Raw genomic sequence first — 25,574 nt, 5'->3', positions numbered from 1 at the left:
ATGTATTACTAAGGCATTGGTATATAAAAGGTAATAATTGAATGATTATAATAATTAGTTATATCATAAACATAGCACTTGGTAGGTTAATTTCCTGTTATTAACCTGAAGGACCAGATCTAACCATCACTTACATACACTTGATATAGACCCCCCTCAGTCTTGTGATGTCTATGATCTATCACTGTTGCAGGAAGTGGAGCTCGACACATAGTTTATTATATGTGGTGGTTGTACTGCATAGCCCATAGACACAGACCAAGGGATGTGTTGTCATTGTGAAAGTCACACATAGAAGCTAGAATACATTTACACAGCACCATTTCCTCCTCTCAGCCAGCACCAGATCAGGTAACTGTTTCAAACCTGTCAAAGGACCATCATTTTGTTTGCCTTATGTTCTGCTGTTGGTCTGAGCAGAAAATATTGGACCAACGTCTGGTTCTGCAGTTGGTCAGTATGTGTGGAAGACGTGCATTCAGGCTTTCTCTGCTTCTGCTGGTGTGGGGTGTGTGCACAGCCTTAGAAGGTAAGATACGTCCTTTCCTCAAAAACACACAACATTCATGTATAGTTTGTACAACAGTAAAAAAAGGAAAGAGGTCCTGTCCTCCCATTTAATTTGCTTGCCTAGTTAAATAAAGGTTCAATCAAATAAAAATGGAAATAGCATTACCTATTATAATAACAAGAGTTCCACTCAGCACAATCTGAACTGCATTTGGGGAAGAAGCACAATTTGCATCAGAATATCCTCTTTTTTTTCTACACCTTTCTCTTGTGCAACACAATTATAATGCTAGTCAATGCAAAACAAACATTTTAGATGAAACAATACACTCACAAACCATTTTCTTTCATGTTTACAGAGATTCAAGTGAAAACAGGAGCAGATTTGGGCACTCCTGCCTGTCCAAACCAAACCATTCATAACATGATGTATGTAATATGTAAGATAGATAGAGTGATAAGTGGTGGGAGTGAGTGTCAAGTGTCTCTTCGGTTTGGCAATAATGGTACAGACAGCACTTGTGACCCCAGAGTCACACTACAGAAAGAGAGTGACAGAGTGTTTCTACACATCACCAACATACAACCATCTGATGAAGGGAACTACACCTGTGAGTGTGTACATAATGGAGTGACACATTTTTGGCATCTCAACATTTCAGTCAATGGTAAGTGTTTGGTTTGCATGTCACATTTAGCTTGTACTGTGAATGTTTGGTCTCATTTAGTGATCTCTACCATCTCAGTCCAAGTTTGATTTAACCAGGTAGGCCAGTTGAGAGCAAGTTGTCATTTACAACTGCGACCTGGCCAAGATAAAGCAAAGCAGTGCGACACAAACAACAACAGAGTTACACATGGAGTAAACAAACGTACAGTCAATAACACAATAGAAAATCTGGATACAGTCATGGCCAAAAGTTGAGAATGACACAACTATTAATTTTCACAAAGTCTGCTGTTTGTATGATGGCAATTTGTATATGCTCCTGAATGTTATGAAGAATTGCAATTAACTGCAAAGTCCCTCTTTGCCATGCAAATGAACTGAATCCCCCAAAAACATTTCCACTGCATTTCAGTCCTGCCACATCTTGTCAGTGATTCTCTTGTTAACACAGGTGTGAGTGTTGACGAGGACAAGGCTGGAGATCACTCTGTCATGCTGATTGACTCCAAATAACAGACTGGAAGTTTCTTTATCCTTTATTTAACTAGGCAAGTCAGTTAAGAACAAATTCTTATTTTAATGATGGCCTAACTGCCTGGTTCAGGGGCAGAAAGACAGAGTTGTACCTTGCCAGCTCGGGGATTTGAACTTGCAACCTTTCGGTTACTAGCACAACACTAACTAACCACTAGGCTACCCTGCCGCCCCGGACTGGAAGCTTCAAAAGGAGGATGATGCTTGGAAACATTGTTCTTCCTCTGACAACCATGGTTACCTTTAAGGAAACACGTGCCGTCATCATTGCTTTGCACAAAAAAGGGCTTCACAGGCAAGGATATTGCTGCCAGTAAGATTGCACCTAAATCAACCATTTATTGGATCATCAAGAACTTCAAGGAGAGTGATTCAATTGTTGTGAAAAAGGCTTCAGGGCGCCCAAGAAAGTCCAGCAAGCGCCAGGACTGTCTCCTAAAGTTGATTCAGCTGCAGGACCGGGGCACCACCAGTACAGAGCTGCTCAGGAATGGCAGCAGGCAGGTGTGAGTGCATCTGCACGCACAGTGAGGTGAAGACTTTTGGAGGAAGGCCTGGTGTCAAGAAGGGAAGCAAAGAAGCCACTTCTCTCCAGGAAAAACATCAGGGACAGACTGATATTCTGCAAAAGGTACAGGGATTGGACTGCTGAGGACTGGGGTTAAGTCATTTTCTTTGATGAATCGCCTTTTCACATCCTCAGAGAGCAACTTCTCCCAACCATCCAGGAACAAATATGGTGATGAACAATGCCTTTTCCAGCATGATGGAGCAAAAGTGATAACTAAGTGTCTCGGGGAACAAAACTGATATTTTGGGTCCATGGCCAGGAAACTCCCCAGACCTTAATCCCATTGAGAATTTGTGGTCAATCCTCAAGAGGCGGGTGGACAATCAAAACCCCACAAATTCTGACAAACTCCAAGCATTGATTATGCAAGAATGGGCTGCCATCAGTCAGGATGTGGCCCAGAAGTTAATTGACAGCATGCCAGGACGGATTGCAGAGGTCTTGAAAAAGAAGGGTAAACACTGCAAATATTGACTCTTTGCATCAACTTCATGTAATTGTCAATAAAAAGCCTTTGACACTTATGAAATACTTATAATTATACTTCAGTATTCCATAGTAACATCTGACAAAAATATCTAAAGACACTGAAGAAGCAAACTTTGTGGAAATTAATATTTGTCATTCTCAAAACTTTTGGCTACGACTGTACAGTGTGAGCAAATGAAGTAAGGAGGTAAGGCAATAAATAGGTCAATAGTGGCAAAGTAATTACAATTTAGCAATTTACCCTGGAGTGATCTGTGCAGATGAGGATGTGCAAGTAGAAATACAGTGGGGCAAAAAAGTATTTAGTCAGCCACCAATTGTGCAAGTACTCCCACTTAAAAAGATGAGGCCTGTAATTTTCATCATAGGTACACTTCAACTATGACAGACAAAATGAGAAAAAAAATCCAGAAAATCACATTGTAGGATTTTTAATGAATTTATTTGCAAATTATGGTGGAAAAATAAGTATTTGGTCACCTACAAACAAGCAAGATTTCTGGCTCTCACAGACCTGTAACTTCTTCTTTAAGAGTCTCCTCTGTCCTCCACTCGTTACCTGTATTATGGCACCTGTTTTAACTTGTTATCAGTATAAAAGACACCTGTCCACAACCTCAAACAGTCACACTCCAAACTCCACTATGGCCAAGACCAAAGAGCTGTCAAAGGACACCAGAAACAAAAATGTAGACCTGCACCAGGCTGGGAAGACTGAATCTGCAATAGGTAAGCAGCTTGGTTTGAAGAAATCAACTGTGGGAGCAATTATTAAGAAATGGAAGACATACAAGACCACTGATAATCTCCCTTGATCTGGGGCTCCACGCAAGATCTCACCCCGTGGGGTCAAAATGATAACAAGAACGGTGAGCAAAAATCCCAGAACCACACGGGGGGACCTAGTGAATGACCTGCAGAGAGCTGGGACCAAAGTAACAAAGCCTACCATCAGTAACACACTACGCCGCCAGGGACTCGAATCCTGCAGTGCCAGACATGTCCCCCTGCTTAAGCCAGTACATGTCCAGGCCCTTCTGAAGTTTGCTAGAGAGCATTTGGATGATCCAGAAGAAGATTGGGAGAAAGTCATATGGTCAGATGAAACCAAAATATAACTTTTTGGTAAAAACTCAACTCGTTGTGTTTGGAGGACAAAGAATGCTGAGTTGCTTCCAAAGAACACCATACCTACTGTGAAGCATGGGTGTGGAAACATCATGCTTTGGGGCTGTTTTTCTGCAAAGTGACCAGGACGACTGTAAAGGAAAGAATGAATGGGGCCATGTATCGTGAGATTTTGAGTGAAAACCTCCTTCCATCAGCAAGGGCATTGAAGAGGAAACGTGGCTGGGTCTTTCAGCATGACAATGATCCCAAACACACCGCCCGGGCAATGAAGTAGTGGCTTCGTAAGAAGCATTTCAAGGTCCTGGAGTGGCCTAGCCAGTCTCCAGATCTCAACCCCATAGAAAATCTTTGGAGGGAGTTGAAAGTCCGTGTTGCCCAGCAACAGTCCCAAAACATCACTGCTCTAGAGGAGATCTGCATGGAGGAATGGGCAAAAATACCAGCAACAGTGTGTGAAAACCTTGTGAAGACTTACAGAAAATGTTTGACAACTGTCATTGCCAACAAAGGGTATATAACAAAGTATTGAGATGTTTAAGTGGGAGAACTTGCACAATTGGTGGCTGACTAAATACTTTTTTGCCCCACTGTACTGGTGTTGAAAAGAGCAGACAAACAAAAACAAAGGTGAGGAAGGTTAGTAGATTGGATAGGCTATTTACAGATGGGCTGTGTACAGCTGCAGCGATTGGTAAGCTGCTCTGACAGCTGACGCTTAAAGTTAGTGAGGGAGACATGTCTCCAACTTCAGTGATTTTTGCAATTCATTCCAGTCATTGGCAGCAGAGAACTGGAAGGAAATGGGGCCAAAGGAAGTGTTGGCTTTGGGGGTGACCAGTGAGCTGAGATAAGGTGAGGCTTTACCTAGCAAAGACTTATAGATGACCTGGAGCCAGTGGGTTTGGCGACGAATATGTAGCGAGGACCAGCCAACGAGAGCATACAGGTCGCAGTGGTGGGTAGTATATTATATTTATTTATTTCACCTTTATTTAACCAGGTAGGCAAGTTGAGAACAAGTTCTCATTTACAATTGCGACCTGTCCAAGTTAAGCAAAGCAAGTCGACACATACAGAGTTACACAGCGATCGGTAAGCTGCTCTGACAGCTGGTGCTTAAAGCTAGTGAGGGAGATAAGTGTTTCCAGTTTCAGAGATGTTTGTAGTTCGTTCCAGTCATTGGCAGCAGAGAACTGGAAGGAGAGGCGGCCAAAGGAAGAATTGGTTTTGGGGGTGACCAGAGAGATATATCTGCTGGAGTGCGTGCTACAGGTGGGTGCTACTATGGTGACCAGCGAGCTGATATAAGGGGGGACTTTACCTAGCAGGGTCTTGTAGATGACCTGGAGCCAGTGGGTTTGGCGACGAGTATGAAGCGAGGGCCAGCCAACGAGAGCGTACAGGTTGCAGTGGTGGGTAGTATATGGGGCTTTGGTGACAAAACGGATGGCACCAGAGTGGAGGAAGAGAAACAAGCCATATAGGATCACAATGAGTTCTTCCCCTTTTCTTTTTCAGAATCCCATGTCATGATAATAACAGCCTTTGCAGGATTTGTAGCCGTCGTGGTCCTTGTTGGAATAATCATGTGGAAATGTCATCTCAAGTAAGATATTTTTATTAGCTTGTTAAAGTTAAAGTTGATGGGTATTTGACATATTTGATCATTTAATGAGTCAATTATTTTTTTATGGAGGTACTGTAAATTCAATCTCGAATAGCAATCTGATCTCCAATTGATAGAGAGAACTATGGGACTCAGAAATAAGCAGTAGGCTATACTTTAGGTCCAAGATATGTTTCTGCTCTCTTGCCAACTAAATGTCAATGGTGTGACTATGAGTGACAAAGAGCTGGCAAGAGAGTATAAACAGATTTGAGATCATATGAAATACCCTGATGTATGACATAGGAATACTTGATCCACGTTAAAGTCTGACTCGATAAGGTAGGTCACTAATAACTGAACTGTTGAGGGTTCTCACTTCCTGCCTTGACAAAAATGAGTGCCGGACAAAAACATTCATGCAGCCAAGCACAAACACACAAACATTTAGCTCCAGAAAGCATCTTCTGTGTAAAACCATGTTATGTTACGTTCATTCACAGGTCTTCTCTTCTTTTACACAGCAGGAGAACACAGCAGAAAGCGGTGTACACATTTAAGGAGGTGATGCAACTGTCTTTTCTGTCAGGGCTGTTACTGCTTGATGTTACCTGGAGTCGTAAGACTGTCAGGGCTGTTACTGCTTGATGTTACCTGGAGTCGTAAGACTGTGAGGGCTGTTACTGCTTGATGTTACCTGGAGTCGTAAGACTGTCAGGGCTGTTACTGCTTGATGTTACCTGGAGTCGTAAGACTGTCAGGGCTGTTACTGCTTGATGTTACCTGGAGTCGTAAGACTGTCAGGGCTGTTACTAAGACTGTCAGGGCTGTTACTGCTTGATGTTACCTGGAGTCGTAAGACTGTGTTAGGGCTGTTACTGCTTGATGTTACCTGGAGTCGTAAGACTGTCAGGGCTGTTACTGCTTGATGTTACCTGTCTGTTACTGCTTGATGACTGTCGTAAGACTGTGAGGGCTGTTACTGCTTGATGTTACCTGGAGTCGTAAGACTGTCAGGGCTGTTACTGCTTGATGTTACCTGGAGTCGTAAGACTGTGAGGGCTGTTACTGCTTGATGTTACCTGGAGTCGTAAGACTGTCAGGGCTGTTACTGCTTGATGTTACCTGGAGTCGTAAGACTGTCAGGGCTGTTACTGCTTGATGTTACCTGGAGTCGTAAGACTGTCAGGGCTGTTACTGCTTGATGTTACCTGGAGTCGTAAGACTGTCAGGGCTGTTACTGCTTGATGTTACCTGGAGTCGTAAGACTGTGAGGGCTGTTACTGCTTGATGTTACCTGGAGTCGTAAGACTGTCAGAGATGTTACTGCTTGATGTTACCTGTAATGGTAAGGCATCTGCAGACTATGCTCTTTCACATTTTCAATTGAATTTGCCAACATTTACAAATATTTCCACAAACCTATATTACATTTACAAATATTTCCAAAGCCCCATATGAGATTTTAAAGTGTAATATGGTGACATATTGTTAATGTCTTTGTAGGAGGAGCAACAGGACATTGAGCCCTACAACACGTTCACAAGGAGAGACAATGGGCTTTACTCAACTCTGCAGCTGCCGCATCCTAACCCCTGACCTCTGGCACCGTTGACCAATGACGACATGGCATTAGACACCTTTTTCTATCACTAGGGGTTAAATACTATTTCACCAGCCCTGGATATACAACTGTACAGTATGTCCATTTACTGTATATCTTGATTACTGTAATGCCCCTATTTTTACAGCTGATACACTGACTTTATATAGTTCCATTGATTGGTTACTGACACCTGGCTGAATAGGTCCTGTACTGTAGATAGTCTTCTGTTGCTGTAAATATCAGCACTTACTGTATGAATCATGCACATTATGTTACGTATAACCAATGTTCCTGTGGACAGATGTGATCATGTGCATTTCCACCAGGTGTCAATGTTTTGCATTTGTAAAATATATTCCTTGCAGCAGTATGTACAGTCATCATCACAACATGCTTCATGACAATGCATTTTCCTTGCTTTCAATGGTCCATCGCCATTTATCATGTAGGCCTACATGAATTACATGTTCAGGTGAAGAGATGTAACGACAAAACTAAAGCATTCATTAAAACTTCACTTCCAAACAGATCCATGGCCTCTATAGTAATATGTATACTGTATGGATCTAACTCAGCATGTACACTCTAGAGGAAAACAAACCATTATCTACAGTACATCAGGCTTATATGATATAAGAACCCTTCAGCCTTGTGGTGGAGCAGAATCTATCATTGTTTGTGTATAAAGGAGGAAGTGACCTGTTGATGTGGCTGTAGTTAATCATTCGGCCTTGTGGTGCTTTGCAAAGACCAAGATGCACTAGCAGAGGTCCAAGTGTTTCTGTGAAACAGTAAGACAGGTAGAAGCTAGAAAACAGCAGCACTTCCTCCTCTCTCAAAGTGTCAAGGGAAGCCAGTCTGGATTTGGCTTCAGACCAATCACATCACAAGCCAAATGTCTTTATTGACAGAAAAAAACATTAATTGTTGCATCTCGTTGTGTTGTACTACGGTGGCTAACTAGCTAGCAAAAAATCTGCCCTTTCCTAAATTAGCCATGGATGGAGATTTAGACTTGTGGCTTTACTTAATTCTCTGTACTGGCCAATGATTATAACGTCGATTCTGATCCAACCATTAATTAATACATTGTGCCCCTGGCTTGAGAGGATGGAAGTTCAACATGTAGCTAGATGTAGTATGCTAATGTTAACTATCTGGCCTAGTGTATCATTGTCCATGAAAGGAAGTGAGTCTAGCGAGCAAGTATTTTAGCCAGGTAGCCTAGGACAATAAAAACTAAACGCGTGTACTGTTTGACAGAGTGATAGACCATTTAGGCAACATGAAAGAGGATGGCTGTAACGGCATTCCACCTCCTCTTCTGACGAGGAGAAGCGAGAAGGATCGGAGGACCAATGCGCAGCGTGGTAAGTGTCCATAACGTTTATTTAAAGACCCTTGAATGAGTAGGGGTGTCCAAACCTTTGACTGGTACTGTGTATGCATGCATGCATGTGTGTAGTACCAGAGCGAACCATAGTATTACAATGGCTCCCTCTGGTTTTAGTGTTGCTGAACAGTAGAGCCAGGCCACGAGTGTCTGTCACCTCCACAGCAACATGCATTATTAAATCAGTCATTTTAATTCCTGTGTTTTTTTTTAAAGAAACAAAAAGGAAAATAAAACTGCAGTTCCACTAGGTGTCGCTGTGCTATATTTGAAAAAGGACTTAGTCACAGCGGTATGAACAGATAGTGATGCAACATTTCTGAAGAAAAAATTCCAGAAAAGTGTCCTGTCTGATGACATATGTGAATGCTTTATATTTGTGTAAGAGCCTTGCGTCATCTGATTGTACTGAATTATCTCCATACATTAGATTTACCGTTGAGTTTGTGACATATTTTATATGGTCTATATTCTGTACTGTAGACTACATCAATTGTTAAAAAACATGTTTCAAATTATTATCTTTGTCTTTTCACTGTGTCTGTTTTTATGTACATTAGATACATAGGTGTTGAGATGCAGCTGGAATCATCCTCTGGTTGAGTGAGACAGCGTCACATGCATCAATGTCACCACAGTCATTTAAGACCACAACTGCTAACCAGAATATTAAACAGGTTCTTCCCAAGATATAATGACAATGCTTGGTTCAGATATTTGGATTAGAACATACCTTTTTACTCAATTTCCCCTGTCAAGGGTTTTTTATCAAAACTACATATGTACACAATTTGCCCCTACAGTGTTGTGACACTGTACACACTGCAGAAGCCCTGGAGAAGTTTCTCCCGTCTGGCATGGGATTTACACCAGCAACCTTCTGGTTACTGGCCCACCTCTCTAAACTAGGCTACTTTCAGTTTTACCAGATAACTCTTAGTACACATTCCAATACCCTTTATACAATCACAGGATATCAAAGTGTACAGTGATTTCTGATAATGAGTGTCTACTGTAAGTATCATTATGACTGCTCTCCTTTCCTGGAATTGGATTCAGTTACTACCGAGGCCACCGAGAGTGGCCCAGAGTATTGTAATAACCCTCGGGTAGTGGATCCTCTTTTATTTGATTCCTTCCTACAGTAACCATGACTCAGACCTTCTCTTGGGCCACTCCCCGAGACACCCTCGGAGATCAGCCATCATTGATGGCGACCCTGGAGTGGGCTCAGGGATTCGAACCAGCAACCTTTTGGTTATTGGCCCAACGCTCTTAACCGCTAGGCTACCTGCCACCCTTAAGGCTGCTCCTAGCTAGACTGTCAATGGTAAAATTACAGAGTGATGGGATTATACTTTAATAGGACAAGCAGTTTATGATGTAATAAAATGTACCATTACAATTATAACCCAATTATGATAATACAATTGTCATACTTAACGATACCATAATCAAAAAGTTAAGTAAAAGTGAACGTCAACCAGTAAACTACTACTTGAGTAAAAGTATTTGAATTTAAGTATAATTAAGTGGGGCAGCAGGTAGCCTAGTGGTTAGAACGTTGTGCCAGTAACCAAAAGGTTGCTGGATCGAATCCCTGAGCTGACGAGGCAAAAATCTGTCGTTCAGCACCTGAACAAGGCAGTTAACCCACTGTTCCCCGGTAGGCTCTCATTGTAAATAAGAATTTGTTCTTAACTGACTTGCCTAGTTAAACAAAGTTAAAAACAATAATTAAATATCAAATGTAAATGTAATTGCTAAAATATACTTCAGTAGCTAAAATAAAAGTATAAATAATTTATAATTCCTTATATTTAGCAAGCCAGATAACATTTACAAACAAAAGGTGTGTTTAGTGAGTCCGTCAGATATTCTCGAGAATTTGACCATTTTCCTGTCCTGCTAAACATTCAAAATATAACGAGTACCTTTGGGTGTCAGGGACCTTATTTTATTTAGGAATGTAGTGGAGTAAATTTGTCAAAAAATAAATAGCAAAATAAAAGTACAGATACGCCCAAAAACTGCTGAAGTAGCACATGATAGTATTTTTACACCACTGGTTATACTAATGTGATGTTAACATCACCTTCAATTAATGAAGTCACATAAGTATCTAAATAGCTTTCAGTTTCACTTGTGTAATGCAACTAGTGTTTTCTACCTACTGGGGCAGTGGACTTCCCCCTTTTGCTATGACATTCAGACACAGTCACTCACTACACATCTCCTAGGAAGAGGAAATTCCACAACACCAGACTAACAATGAAGACCAGCAACCACCCGGATGAGAATCTGGGAACTTCCTACTGACACAATTACCAGAACAGCACTTAATGTGAGAAGCATGTTGAAGAAACTCTGTGAACCACTATGATAGACACATTACTTACTGTAATAGATTTCAAATCTTGAAAATGTCTCACTCATAAAATGCTCACCTTATTACCATAACACAGCATCATCATTTCCCACATTGTAAAATGTTTTATGTACAGCACCAGTCAAAAGTTTGGACACCTACTCATATAAGGGTTTTAATTGATTTTTTACCATTTTATAAATTGTAGAATAATGGTGAAGACATAAAAACTATGAAATTACACATTTTGTATCATGTAGTAACCAAAAAATGTGTATAATATATTTTATATTTGAGATTCTTCAAAGTAGCCACCCTTTGCCTTGACAGCTTTGCACACTCTTGGCATTCTCTCAACCAGCTTCATGAGGTAGTCACCTGGAATGCATTTGAATTAACACGAGTGCCTTGTTAAAAGTTAATTTGTGGAATTTCTTGACTTCTTAATGCATTTCAGCCAATCAGTTGTTTTGTGACAAGGTAGGTGTGGTTTACAGATGATAGCCCTATTTAGTAAAATACCAAGTCCATTTTATGGCAAGAACAGCTCAAATAAGCAAAGAGAAATGACAGTCCATCATTACTTTTAGACATGGAGGTCAATCTATCTGGAAAATTGAGAACTTTTAATGTTTCTTCAAGTGCAGTCACAAAAACCCTCAAGCACTATGATGAAACTGGCTCTAATGAGGACCGCCACAGGAAAGGAAGACCCATAGATAAATTCATTAGAGTTTACCAGCCTCAGAAATTGTAGCCCAAATAAATGCTTCACAGAGTTCAAGTAACACACATATCTCAACATCTACTGTTCAGAGGAGACTGCATGAGTCACGCCTTCATGGTCAAATTGCTGCTAAGAAATCACTACTAAAGGACACCAATAATAATAATAATAATAAGAGACTTGCTTGGGCCAATAAACACTAGCATTTGACATTAGACCGGTGGGTGGAAATCTGTTCTTTGGTCTGGTGAGTACAAATTTGAGATTTTTGGTTCCAACCACCGTATCTTTGTGAGACACAGAGTTAGTGAACGCATGTGTGGTTCCCACCGTGAAGCGTGGAGGTGTGAGGGTGCTTTGCTGGTGACACTGTCTGTGATTTATTTTGAATTCAAGGCACACTTAACCAGCATGGCTACCACAGCATTCTGCAGCGATATGCCATCCCATCTGGCTTGCGCTTAGTTAGTGGGACTATCATTTGTTTTTCAACAGGACAATGACCCAACACACCTCCAGACTGTGTAAGGGCTATTTGACCAAGAAGGAGAGTGATGGAGTGCTGCATCAGATGATCTCCACAGTCACCCAACCTCTACCCAATTGAGATGGTATAGGATGAATTGGACCGCAGGAAAAGCAGTCAACAAGTGCTCAGCATATGTGGGAACTCCTTCAAGATCGTTGGAAATTTCAGGTGAAGCTGGTTGAGAGAATGCCAAGAGTGTGCAAAGCGGTCAAAGGCAAAAGGGTGGCTACTTTGAAAAATCTCAAATATATTTTGATTTGTTTAACACAAATGGTTACTACATGATTCCATATGTGTTACTTCATCATTTTGATGTCTTCACTACTATTCTAAAACGTAGAAACTAAAAATAAAGAAAAACCCTTGAATGATTAGGTGTGTCTAGACTTTTGACTGGTACTGTAGATTGACTGAAATCTATGTTCATCAAGTGTAGGCATGTTACGTTTCTGGGGTGGAGCATTAGCAGCTAATTGGTTTTGAACTTGCTGTGGTTACAGTAGTCTTTCGATACCTTTGATGTGGTGACCTCTACATTGTAGTTTAGTTTGGCACAGAGCATGTGAACCAAAAAAATGTTACGTCAAAATAAATACATTTCCGCGTTTATTTTGTTGCAATGACGTCATTCAGCTTCAGCCTAATATTCGCCACAAAAATAATAATACTAAGAGTTCCTTCCTCCTTGTCATGTATTTTACAGTAGATGTCACGTTGTAATTGGCTACGGCCGGGAACCACTGGGGAACTAGGCTAATCTATACCCCCTCATCAATTTAAGGGCTTTCCAAAAAACTCTGACTCACTTCACGTGCAACTAACGAAGCAATATATTATGATCCAACGTGAGAAACAAAACCAAGAGTTTAAATCAACATTCACCAGCTGAGAATGAATACTTTTCTCGTTCTCTTATGCCTGCTCTCTGAAGGTAAATTGTTTTCCATGGCTTCTGACTAGGGGTTGATTCTGCTCATATAAAATGAGATGGGTTAGGTAAACAACATTTCCTACGTTTGACAGGTTATTGAATATTTTGTATGTAGGCTAAACTTGTTTTTATTTATTTACCTGTTAACTTGTCTTCTTCCTTTTGTAGCGGTCTCTGTCAACGTCGTAGCTAGAGGAGACACCAGTGTTGACTTCAATGCCGACGCATCATATACCTGCACTCATGCGGACCCGACAGGTGTGCTGCAAGTCACCTGGCAGAGGCTGTTCAAAGACGACTCGGTGGAGAATCTGGCCACCTACAGCAAGCGGTTTGGAGCTCAAATCATAGACCCGCACCGAGGCAAGGTGGTTTTCACGGAAGCATCTCTCAACTCAACGTCTATTACCGTGAAGAACGTAACATGGGCAGACGAAGCCTGCTATATTTGTTCCTTCAATGTTTACCCGAGTGGATCAAGACGCAAGCAGACGTGTCTTACCGTTCAAGGTATTTAATGCACTGAATAATAACAGTTTTAGGCCGTACCTCTATCGTTCTCTATTCAGTTGAAGTTACAACATTTTAATGTAAGTGATATTCTAACTCAAAATAATAATCGTAGGTCAGCACAGGTACAAGCACACCTGGTCAACTAATTATTCAGCCCTTGATTAGACCTAGTTGAATCAGGTGTGCTGGTATAGAAGTGGAAGTCACTGGGAGTATCCTTGGAGATGATATTTTTTGGGAAACACTCTTATCGAGCATTCATAAAGACTTCATAAGCAATACATAAAGTTAATTCGGAAAGTATTCAGACCCCTTGACTTTTTTCACATTTTGTTACATTACAGCCTCAAATGTAGTAAAAGTATATTTTTTTTAATGATTTGCAAAAATGTCTAAACATGTTTTTGCTTTGTCATTATGGGGTATTGTGTGTAGATTGATGAGGAATTTGTATTTATTTTATACATTTTAGAATAAGCCTGTAAGGTAACTAAATGTGGAAGAATGGAAGAGGTTTGAATACTTTACTAATGTACTGTAGATGCTAAACTAATACATTTATAAGCAAAACCCCCAATACATGTAATATAAAGGTCCTTACATCTGGTGCTTCGCTAAATATAGAATAATCCTTTAGTCAGCCTTTACAGCAGGACATTTGCTAAGGAATGATATCTGAATAATACAGTATGGACAGTTTATTAGGGGTTTTATTAGGGGAATAGAAACACTATAGTTTAGAACACCAGCTAACTTCAACTATAAATCACCATATTGGCATTGTTACATCACTGGCAGGATTTCCCAAAAATGTCTGAACGACCATGAACTCTGCTGCATTAATAATGGACATTTGCTGGTGTCAAAACATATGAAAACATGATACATATTTTGAAAGCAATTCTTAATTGATCTGTCTGGTAAAATAAGTAATATAAATCAAATCAATATGATCTAATATTCCCTGTTTCATCTATTCAAAGGTTTATCTGAAGTGAGAGCCACAATGCAAAAAGTCCCCAGCACTGAACCTAAAGCAGACATGGAAGTTGTGGTCAGCTGCTCTGCCACAGGTAAACCAGCACCTTGGATCCAATGGAACCTATCTGCAGCTGCACTCATAAAGACGCCTAACAACTGGACTGTCATTAACAAAGACCAAACTATAACAGCCAATAGCAACATCACCCTCCAACTGTTGCCAGGCTCAGGGGGATACGTGGACTGTATCGTAAACAATGGGATGAGGACACAGAGACACGAGCGGGTCCTGCTTCCTATTCTCCCTGGAGAGAGGGAGGTTGAAGAGGGTACGTAATGTTGACGTATTATATACTTCTAAACCATACTCTTTTAGCGTGTCAGAATGGTCCAACTTGAAAACAACATTGAGAAAACATCCACCCTAGATCTATAAATGGCATGCCAAATTCATGATATTAATAATAAACATTTACATTTGGATACATGAATTTGGCGTTCTATTTAACAGGCTACATCATCCCCAGGGGCATGTTGTGATAGCCTTGTGACCAACATCATCGTGCAATAGTGCAACATTCGGTTTCCTGAAAACAGAACGCAGCGATTTCAGGCTGGTTCCAAGAGGCTAATGTTGTGATGCTATTAGTGCTGTTAGTAATCTTATCTCACCAGTTGGGTTTAATGTTAACCACCATGGCAAAGCATCACGAGTCACTCCCTTTTTAAAATCACACTGTAGTCAAGTTTTGTGTTGAGTTCTGGGGAGTTTCCAGCCCCTCAGGGAAGCTACGTGATGGATGATATGATTGGATAGATGGGACAGAACATGATATCACATGTTATTCAAACTGAATGCATTAAAAAAGGGTGTAAAATTCCTTGTTTTTCTCTTCGGAGTAAATGCTGTCTCTCCAAACACATGCTCACTGGAGTTTCATGTTTCACCTTCCAGATGACAAGAGGACATCCCCGTGGGCGGTTGGCATCCCAGTGTTCCTAATCATCTCCCTTTTAGTCATCTTGGGTTGTGTCGAGCTTCAAAAGAAAAAAGGTGAGTCCGCACAAGATTATCTGTAATATCTAATATCTTTATTTTAATCGTCTTAGTAAGACAAGTACAGTTCCCGCTCAGCCCAGTCAAAACTGTTCGCTGCTCTGGCCCCCCAATGGTGGAACAAACTCCCTCACGACGCCAGGACAGCGGAGTCAATCACCACCTTCCGGAGACACCTGAAACCCCACCTCTTTAAGGAATACCTAGGATAGGATAAAGTAATCCTTCTCACCCCCCCCCCCCTTAAAATACTTAGATGCACTATTGTAAAGTGGCTGTTCCACTGGATGTCATAAGGTGAAAGCACCAATTTGTAAGTCGCTCTGGATAAGAGCGTCTGCTAAATGACTTAAATGTATGTAAATGTACAAGTGGAATGAATTGAGTCATCAACTCAATATATGGTTCTGTCTTTTATCAAATAAACTGATGCCTTGGAGCTCCGGAATGTTTATGGATAACGTCCTTTTAGATTCACTGTAGTACAGTATAGTAACCTTCACATTCTCTCTGGCAGGTTGCAGGCAAGCAGCGTTGGCAACCACAGCAGACGAGCAGGACCGTCTTAGGAGCATTGTGTAAACATCTGTCTGTTGTTGCTGCCTGTGCTTATATGCACTGTAGCTGACAGCAGTTTTTGTTGAGGACTGGAAAACCTGTTGTTACTGAGCCTGGATGTTGAACCTTGTTGAATCATTCTTACACAGTCATAAATAAGCTAATTAACACATTTATTATACAAGCCATGATATGGTTAATGCTGTTTAGAGGTACTGAAATGGCACTTTTAGGTTTTTGAGAGATTGATGACCTCTTGTAGGTGAGTGTTGTCATATGAGGTAGGTTACTTGTTGCCTGGCTACCCAAACTCCTTGCTCCAGCCAAATGTTACGCCAAAGGACATTAGTTTCTTCTTCGCAATGAGTCTGGATTTGAGTACCTCCCCAGCTTTTCACCGAATGCCAACACATTCTGTGCCATCTGATTTGTCCAGTAACGATGGGTTGAGTCAGAGCTAGAACACACGTGGGTTAAACAGGGGTTTGAAAATTAATTGGCTGTTACTGTGATTGGTTAGAGACAATCCAATCGCTGAAGACATTGTTTTGTACAACGCCCGTCGTGCCCCCCGTCACCACAAACAACTTCAATAATAACCCTACCCATATTCAGACTAACGTATGTGGTGAAGGACAAAGCAGTGGAAGAATTTAGTTTGAGTCGTCAGGCTAGGTTACCTCATCATCTATTAGGACAGCACCACCTACTGTTTGACTGTACTTTATTATAACATACACCAAGTAGAATAGATGTATCTATTTATTTTATGTTCTAAATAACCTAGTAATTTATTTTATTTCAACCCACTTCAATATGATTGACCTTGTTGCACTTTTGTTCAAGTTAAGTTTACAGTGCATTGTTATTATAAATCTGTGGAACTACAGATAGTTTTGTTCTTCCTGTTATACCAGTGTAATGTGTGAATGTATTTGAGACCTTAGAATGTAATGATGATAATGCACATTTTTGCTCTTTGATATATCGTCTTGTTTGAGTTTCTATTGTTATTTATTTTGATAATGTATGTTGCTTGTTGTGTTCGATTCCATTTCCACTTGATTTGACACTGTTTATAAAATCAGGCTATTATTCTTGCTTGATCTGTAAAATGTTTGAATTGTTTTTAATTATTAAACATTCTTTATATGGATTGTGTTACCACCTGTGATAAAACTATATGCTGTATTTAAAAAAGAAACTGCCCATTGTCACCTTGTTTACAGTAACATTACCATTTAAAATCAGGGGTAGGTTGTTATAGCTCTGTTTACAGTAACATCACAATTTAAAATCAGGGGTAGGTTGTTATAGCTCTGTTTACAGTAACATCACCATTTAAAATCAGGGGTAGGTTGTTATAGCTCCTCCTTGTTTACAGTAACATCACCATTTAAAATCAGGGGTAGGTTGTTCTAGCTCTGTTTACAGTAACATCACCATTTAAAATCAGGGGTAGGTTGTTCTAGCTCTGTTTACAGTAACATCACCATTTAAAATCAGGGGTAGGTTGTTATAGCTCCTCCTTGTTTACAGTAATATCACCATTTAAAATCAGGGGTAGGTTGTTATAGCTCTGTTTACAGTAACATCACCATTTAAAATCAGGGGTAGGTTGTTATAGCTCTGTTTACAGTAATATCACCATTTCAAATCAGGGGTAGGTTGTTATAGCTCCTCCTTGTTTACAGTAACATCACCATTTAAAATCAGGGGTAGGTTGTTATAGCTCCTCCTTGTTTACAGTAATATCACCATTTAAAATCAGGGGTAGGTTGTTATAGCTCCTCCTTGTTTACAGTAATATCACCATTTAAAATCAGGGGTAGGTTGTTATAGCTCCTCCTTGTTTACAGTAATATCACCATTTAAAATCAGGGGTAGGTTGTTATAGCTCTGTTTACAGTAACATCACCATTTAAAATCAGGGGTAGGTTGTTATAGCTCCTCCTTGTTTACAGTAATATCACCATTTAAAATCAGGGGTAGGTTGTTATAGCTCTGTTTACAGTAACATCACCATTTAAAATCAGGGGTAGGTTGTTATAGCTCCTCCTTGTTTACAGTAACATCACCATTTAAAATCAGGGGTAGGTTGTTATAGCTCCTTGTTTACAGTAATATCACCATTTCAAATCAGGGGTAGGTTGTTCTAGCTCCTCCTTGTTTACAGTAATATCACCATTTAAAATCAGGGGTAGGTTGTTATAGCTCGGTTTACAGTAACATCACCATTTAAAATCAGGGGTAGGTTGTTATAGCTCTGTTTACAGTAATATCACCATTTCAAATCAGGGGTAGGTTGTTATAGCTCCTTCTTGTTTACAGTAACATCACCATTTAAAATCAGGGGTAGGTTGTTATAGCTCCTTGTTTACAGTAATATCACCATTTCAAATCAGGGGTAGGTTGTTATAGCTCCTCCTTGTTTACAGTAATATCACCATTTAAAATCAGGGGTAGGTTGTTATAGCTCGGTTTACAGTAACATCACCATTTAAAATCAGGGGTAGGTTGTTATAGCTCCTCCTTGTTTACAGTAATATCACCATTTCAAATCAGGGGTAGGTTGTTATAGCTCCTCCTTGTTTACAGTAATATCACCATTTAAAATCAGGGGTAGGTTGTTATAGCTCGGTTTACAGTAACATCACCATTTAAAATCAGGGGTAGGTTGTTATAGCTCCTCCTTGTTTACAGTAATATCACCATTTCAAATCAGGGGTAGGTTGTTATAGCTCTGTTTACAGTAACATCACCATTTCAAATCAGGGGTAGGTTGTTATAGCTCTGTTTACAGTAACATCACCATTTCAAATCAGGGGTAGGTTGTTATAGCTCCTCCTTGTTTACAGTAATATCACCATTTCAAATCAGGGGTAGGTTGTTATAGCTCCTTGTTTACAGTAATATCACCATTTCAAATCAGGGGTAGGTTGTTATAGCTCCTCCTTGTTTACAGTAACATCACCATTTCAAATCAGGGGTAGGTTGTTATAGCTCTGTTTACAGTAATATCACCATTTCAAATCAGGGGTAGGTTGTTATAGCTCCTCCTTGTTTACAGTAACATCACCATTTCAAATCAGGGGTAGGTTGTTATAGCTCTGTTTACAGTAACATCACCATTTCAAATCAGGGGTAGGTTGTTATAGCTCCTCCTTGTTTACAGTAATATCACCATTTCAAATCAGGGGTAGGTTGTTATAGCTCCTCCTTGTTTACAGTAATATCACCATTTCAAATCAGGGGTAGGTTGTTATAGCTCCTCCTTGTTTACAGTAACATCACCATTTCAAATCAGGGGTAGGTTGTTATAGCTCCTCCTTGTTTACAGTAACATCACCATTTCAAATCAGGGGTAGGTTGTTATAGCTCTGTTTACAGTAACATCACCATTTCAAATCAGGGGTAGGTTGTTATAGCTCCTCCTTGTTTACAGTAACATCACCATTTAAAATCAGGGGTAGGTTGTTCTAGCTCTGTTTACAGTAACATCACCATTTAAAATCAGGGGTAGGTTGTTATAGCTCCTCCTTGTTTACAGTAATATCACCATTTAAAATCAGGGGTAGGTTGTTATAGCTCTGTTTACAGTAACATCACCATTTAAAATCAGGGGTAGGTTGTTATAGCTCTGTTTACAGTAATATCACCATTTCAAATCAGGGGTAATATCACCATTTCAAATCAGGGGTAGGCTGTTCTAGGTTGTTATAGCTCCTCCTTGTTTACAGTAATATCACCATTTAAAATCAGGGGTAGGTTGTTATAGCTCCTCCTTGTTTACAGTAATATCACCATTTAAAATCAGGGGTAGGTTGTTATAGCTCCTCCTTGTTTACAGTAATATCACCATTTAAAATCAGGGGTAGGTTGTTATAGCTCCTCCTTGTTTACAGTAATATCACCATTTAAAATCAGGGGTAGGTTGTTATAGCTCTGTTTACAGTAACATCACCATTTAAAATCAGGGGTAGGTTGTTATAGCTCCTCCTTGTTTACAGTAATATCACCATTTAAAATCAGGGGTAGGTTGTTATAGCTCTGTTTACAGTAACATCACCATTTAAAATCAGGGGTAGGTTGTTATAGCTCCTCCTTGTTTACAGTAACATCACCATTTAAAATCAGGGGTAGGTTGTTATAGCTCCTTGTTTACAGTAATATCACCATTTCAAATCAGGGGTAGGTTGTTCTAGCTCCTCCTTGTTTACAGTAATATCACCATTTAAAATCAGGGGTAGGTTGTTATAGCTTGGTTTACAGTAACATCACCATTTAAAATCAGGGGTAGGTTGTTATAGCTCTGTTTACAGTAATATCACCATTTCAAATCAGGGGTAGGTTGTTATAGCTCCTTCTTGTTTACAGTAACATCACCATTTAAAATCAGGGGTAGGTTGTTATAGCTCCTTGTTTACAGTAATATCACCATTTCAAATCAGGGGTAGGTTGTTATAGCTCCTCCTTGTTTACAGTAATATCACCATTTAAAATCAGGGGTAGGTTGTTATAGCTCGGTTTACAGTAACATCACCATTTAAAATCAGGGGTAGGTTGTTATAGCTCCTCCTTGTTTACAGTAATATCACCATTTCAAATCAGGGGTAGGTTGTTATAGCTCCTCCTTGTTTACAGTAATATCACCATTTAAAATCAGGGGTAGGTTGTTATAGCTCGGTTTACAGTAACATCACCATTTAAAATCAGGGGTAGGTTGTTATAGCTCCTCCTTGTTTACAGTAATATCACCATTTCAAATCAGGGGTAGGTTGTTATAGCTCTGTTTACAGTAACATCACCATTTCAAATCAGGGGTAGGTTGTTATAGCTCTGTTTACAGTAACATCACCATTTCAAATCAGGGGTAGGTTGTTATAGCTCCTCCTTGTTTACAGTAATATCACCATTTCAAATCAGGGGTAGGTTGTTATAGCTCCTCCTTGTTTACAGTAATATCACCATTTCAAATCAGGGGTAGGTTGTTATAGCTCCTCCTTGTTTACAGTAACATCACCATTTCAAATCAGGGGTAGGTTGTTATAGCTCTGTTTACAGTAATATCACCATTTCAAATCAGGGGTAGGTTGTTATAGCTCCTCCTTGTTTACAGTAACATCACCATTTCAAATCAGGGGTAGGTTGTTATAGCTCTGTTTACAGTAACATCACCATTTCAAATCAGGGGTAGGTTGTTATAGCTCCTCCTTGTTTACAGTAATATCACCATTTCAAATCAGGGGTAGGTTGTTATAGCTCCTCCTTGTTTACAGTAATATCACCATTTCAAATCAGGGGTAGGTTGTTATAGCTCCTCCTTGTTTACAGTAACATCACCATTTCAAATCAGGGGTAGGTTGTTATAGCTCCTCCTTGTTTACAGTAACATCACCATTTCAAATCAGGGGTAGGTTGTTATAGCTCTGTTTACAGTAACATCACCATTTCAAATCAGGGGTAGGTTGTTATAGCTCCTCCTTGTTTACAGTAATATCACCATTTCAAATCAGGGGTAGGTTGTTATAGCTCCTCCTTGTTTACAGTAATATCACCATTTCAAATCAGGGGTAGGTTGTTATAGCTCCTCCTTGTTTACAGTAACATCACCATTTCAAATCAGGGGTAGGTTGTTATAGCTCCTCCTTGTTTACAGTAACATCACCATTTCAAATCAGGGGTAGGTTGTTATAGCTCTGTTTACAGTAACATCACCATTTCAAATCAGGGGTAGGTTGTTATAGCTCCTCCTGTTTGTTTCAAACAGTAGGTTGTTATAGCTCCTCCTTGTTTACAGTAATATCACCATTTCAAATCAGGGGTAGGTTGTTATAGCTCCTCCTTGTTTACAGTAATATCACCATTTCAAATCAGGGGTAGGTTGTTATAGCTCCTCCTTGTTTACAGTAACATCACCATTTCAAATCAGGGGTAGGTTGTTATAGCTCTGTTTACAGTAATATCACCATTTCAAATCAGGGGTAGGTTGTTCTAGCTCCTCCTTGTTTACAGTAACATCACCATTTCAAATCAGGGGTAGGTTGTTATAGCTCTGTTTACAGTAACATCACCATTTCAAATCAGGGGTAGGTTGTTATAGCTCCTCCTTGTTTACAGTAATATCACCATTTCAAATCAGGGGTAGGTTGTTATAGCTCCTCCTTGTTTACAGTAATATCACCATTTCAAATCAGGGGTAGGTTGTTATAGCTCCTCCTTGTTTACAGTAACATCACCATTTCAAATCAGGGGTAGGTTGTTATAGCTCCTCCTTGTTTACAGTAACATCACCATTTCAAATCAGGGGTAGGTTGTTATAGCTCTGTTTACAGTAACATCACCATTTCAAATCAGGGGTAGGTTGTTATAGCTCCTCCTTGTTTACAGTAATATCACCATTTCAAATCAGGGGTAGGTTGTTATAGCTCCTCCTTGTTTACAGTAATATCACCATTTCAAATCAGGGGTAGGTTGTTATAGCTCCTCCTTGTTTACAGTAACATCACCATTTCAAATCAGGGGTAGGTTGTTATAGCTCCTCCTTGTTTACAGTAACATCACCATTTCAAATCAGGGGTAGGTTGTTATAGCTCTGTTTACAGTAACATCACCATTTCAAATCAGAGGTAGGTTGTTATAGCTCTGTTTACAGTAACATCACCATTTCAAATCAGGGGTAGGTTGTTATAGCTCTGTTTACAGTAACATCACCATTTCAAATCAGGGGTAGGTTGTTATAGCTCTGTTTACAGTAACATCACCATTTCAAATCAGGGGTAGGTTGTTATAGCTCTGTTTACAGTAACATCACCTGTTAAAATCAGGGGTAGCTTGTTATAGCTCTGCGCCAGGCTCACTTGGCGACGTGTGTGTAATATTTTAGCTCCTTTGTTTTATGTCATGAGAAGAGTTCCTTTAACTAAAACTGGTAAAACAATGGTTCTGACACTGGCTTACACCGTTTTAAAAAAGTCTCACCAGCTCAGTTTACTTTTAGCCTGGTGTATGGGGAGGGGCCATATGTGATCCAACCTCATGTTGGTTGGACACAGAGGAAAATTCAAATTCCCTCTCGTGACTAATATAACTCAGTTTCACCATGTCTCCTGCACACTACAGCTACCTGTGTATTATACTAATAGTCTAGTCATTTCTAAAAGGTGAGCTAATTTGTTTTATGCATGATATACTGTATTTCTCAGAATTGTTTTCTGAATGTACACAATATTGCTGATACTATTGCTTTTCTTCATGAAATGTAGTGCTTTTTTTGTCACGATCGTCGTATGAAGGAGACCAAGGCGCAGCGTGGTGTACGTACATTCTCTTTATTAAAAAGACTGAACACCGAACAAACTAACAAAATAAATGTGAAGCTATACAATATAGTGCTGACAGGCAACTACATAGTCAAGATCCCACACCAGAAAGTGTGAAAAAGGGCTACCTAAATATGACCCCCAATCAGAGACAACAATAAACAGCTGTGTCTGATTGGGAACCATATCAGGCCAACATAGATATACAAAACCCCTAGACCTACAAAAACCCTAAACATACAAAAAACTAGAGTACCCACCCTAGTCACACCCTGACCTAACCAAAATATATAGAAAAACATATCTAAGGTCAGGGCGTGACAGTATCCCCCCCCAAAGGTGCGGACTCCCGGCCGCAAACCGGTTCTGGACGCAGCCCCCCCTCACGCTTTTGTGATACCGGACCGTGGATCATCGCCGGAGGCCCCGGACTGGGGACCGTCGCCGGAGGCCCCGGACTGGGGACCGTCACCGGAGGCCCCGGACTGGGGAGGTGCACTGGAGGCCTGATGAGTGGTGCCGGCACTGGTGGTACCGGGCTGGTGAGAGAAGAGAAGAAGAGAAGAGGCACAGGACATACTGGACTGTGGAGACGCACTGGAGATGCAGCGCGTAAAGCCGGCGCAGGATATCCTGGTCCGAAGAGGTGTACTGGAGACCAGGAGCGCTGAGCCGGCACAACCCGTCCTGGCTGGATGCCCACTCTAGCTCGGCAAATGCGGGGAGCTGGAACAGAGCGCACCGGGCTATGAATGCGAACAGAAGACACTGTGCGCATCACTGCATAACACGGTGCCTGACCAGTCACACGCTCCCCATGGTAAGCACGAGGAGTTGGCTCAGGTCTAAACCCAGACTCTGCCAATCTCTCCGTGTGCCACCCCCCAAAAATATTTTGGGGCTGCCTCTCGCTTGCCTCGTTGGTAATACTCCTTGTAACGTTGCCGTTCTGCTTTCGCTGCCTCAATTTCCTCCCTCGGCCGGCGATACTCCCCAGCCTGCGTCCAGGGTCCTGCTTCATCCAAAATCTCCTCCCAGGTCCATTCCTCCTGACCACGCTACTTGGTCCTTAGGTGGTGGGATCTTCTGTCACGGTCGTCGTATGAAGGAGACCAAGGCGCAGCGTGGTATGTGCACATTCTCTTTATTAAAAGAATGAACAGCGAGCAAAATAACAACCAAACCGTGACACTATACAATATAGTGCTGACAGGCAACTACACATAGTCAAGATCCCACACCAGAAAGTGTGAAAAAGGGCTACCTAAATATGATCCCCAATCAGAGACAACAATAAACAGCTGTTCTGATTGGGAACCATATTAGGCCAACATAGATATACAAAACCCCTAGACATACAAAAAAAAACTAGATATACAAAAAAAACTAGACATACAAAAGCCCCTAAACATACAAAAAATAGAGTACCCACCCTAGTCACACCCTGACCTAACCAATATATATAGAAAAACAGAGATATCTAAGGTCAGGCGTGAAATTTTTACAGCAGTTCAAACCTGTATTTCACTACATTCATGATTTTATGTATATAGGTATAGGCTATATATAGCTATAGTCCACGTGTCAATCTCATTCCACGGAGGCCGAGTGTCTGCAGGATCTCGCTCCACCCTCGCACTTGATTTATGAATTAAGATCACTAATTAGTAAGGAACTCGCCTCACCTGGTTGTCTAGGTCTTAATTAAAACAAAAACCTGCGGACACTCAGCCCTCCATGCAAACGAAAGGTTGCTAGATCGAATCCCCGAGCTGACAATGTAAACATCTGTCGTTCTGCCCCTGAATAAGGCCGTCATTGTAAATAAGAATTGGTTCTTAACGGACTTGCCTAGTTAAATAAATAAAAATATGCTCCTGAAAAACAATGAGGAGATGGGAGAGGCTGGTCTTGCAGTGAGTCAAGCTGTGTGTTTCCCCCTTCTGATGACCAGGTGGCGAATCGCATCTCTGCATGTCTGGCAGACATATCAGTGTGGATGACGGATCACCACCTCAAGCTGAACCTCGGCAAGACGGAGCTGCTCTTCCTCCCGGGGAAGGACTGCCCGTTCCATG

At 40.6% G+C, this 25,574-nt stretch overlaps 1 protein-coding gene and 1 long non-coding RNA gene across 2 annotated transcripts; both read left to right on the top strand.

The window, feature by feature from the left end:
- Positions 1–312: 312 nt before the first annotated feature.
- LOC115115143 (uncharacterized) lies at positions 313–7,646 on the top strand. Its single transcript, XR_010464383.1, has 5 exons — positions 313–529; positions 870–1,178; positions 5,424–5,511; positions 6,036–6,075; positions 7,018–7,646. It is a non-coding gene; the product is annotated as an uncharacterized LOC115115143 (long non-coding RNA).
- A 5,208-nt stretch (positions 7,647–12,854) lies between these two features.
- Positions 12,855–17,330, top strand: LOC115126729 (OX-2 membrane glycoprotein-like). The gene is made up of 5 exons (XM_065022948.1): positions 12,855–13,065; positions 13,234–13,575; positions 14,562–14,888; positions 15,515–15,613; positions 16,134–17,330. Exons 1-5 carry the CDS (start codon positions 13,026–13,028, stop codon positions 16,196–16,198), a joined length of 873 nt encoding a protein of 290 aa, XP_064879020.1. The 5' UTR covers positions 12,855–13,025; the 3' UTR covers positions 16,199–17,330.
- Positions 17,331–25,574: the final 8,244 nt, after the last annotated feature.

This window comes from Oncorhynchus nerka, linkage group LG2 (assembly GCF_034236695.1).
Source record: "Oncorhynchus nerka isolate Pitt River linkage group LG2, Oner_Uvic_2.0, whole genome shotgun sequence".
NCBI classification, from domain to species: Eukaryota; Metazoa; Chordata; class Actinopteri; order Salmoniformes; family Salmonidae; genus Oncorhynchus; species Oncorhynchus nerka.
The sequence above is the reverse complement of the archived record's forward strand: the minus strand, read 5'-3'. Positions and strand labels throughout refer to the sequence as shown.

Bases quoted from the DNA above. Each gene is read 5' to 3' on its own strand.
- LOC115126729 (XM_065022948.1), top strand. From the start codon at position 13,026: ATGAATACTTTTCTCGTTCTCTTATGCCTGCTCTCTGAAG. The intron at 13,576-14,561 runs GTATTTAATGCA...ATCTATTCAAAG, and splicing joins GACGTGTCTTACCGTTCAAG to GTTTATCTGAAGTGAGAGCC. The intron at 15,614-16,133 runs GTGAGTCCGCAC...TCTCTCTGGCAG, and splicing joins CGAGCTTCAAAAGAAAAAAG to GTTGCAGGCAAGCAGCGTTG.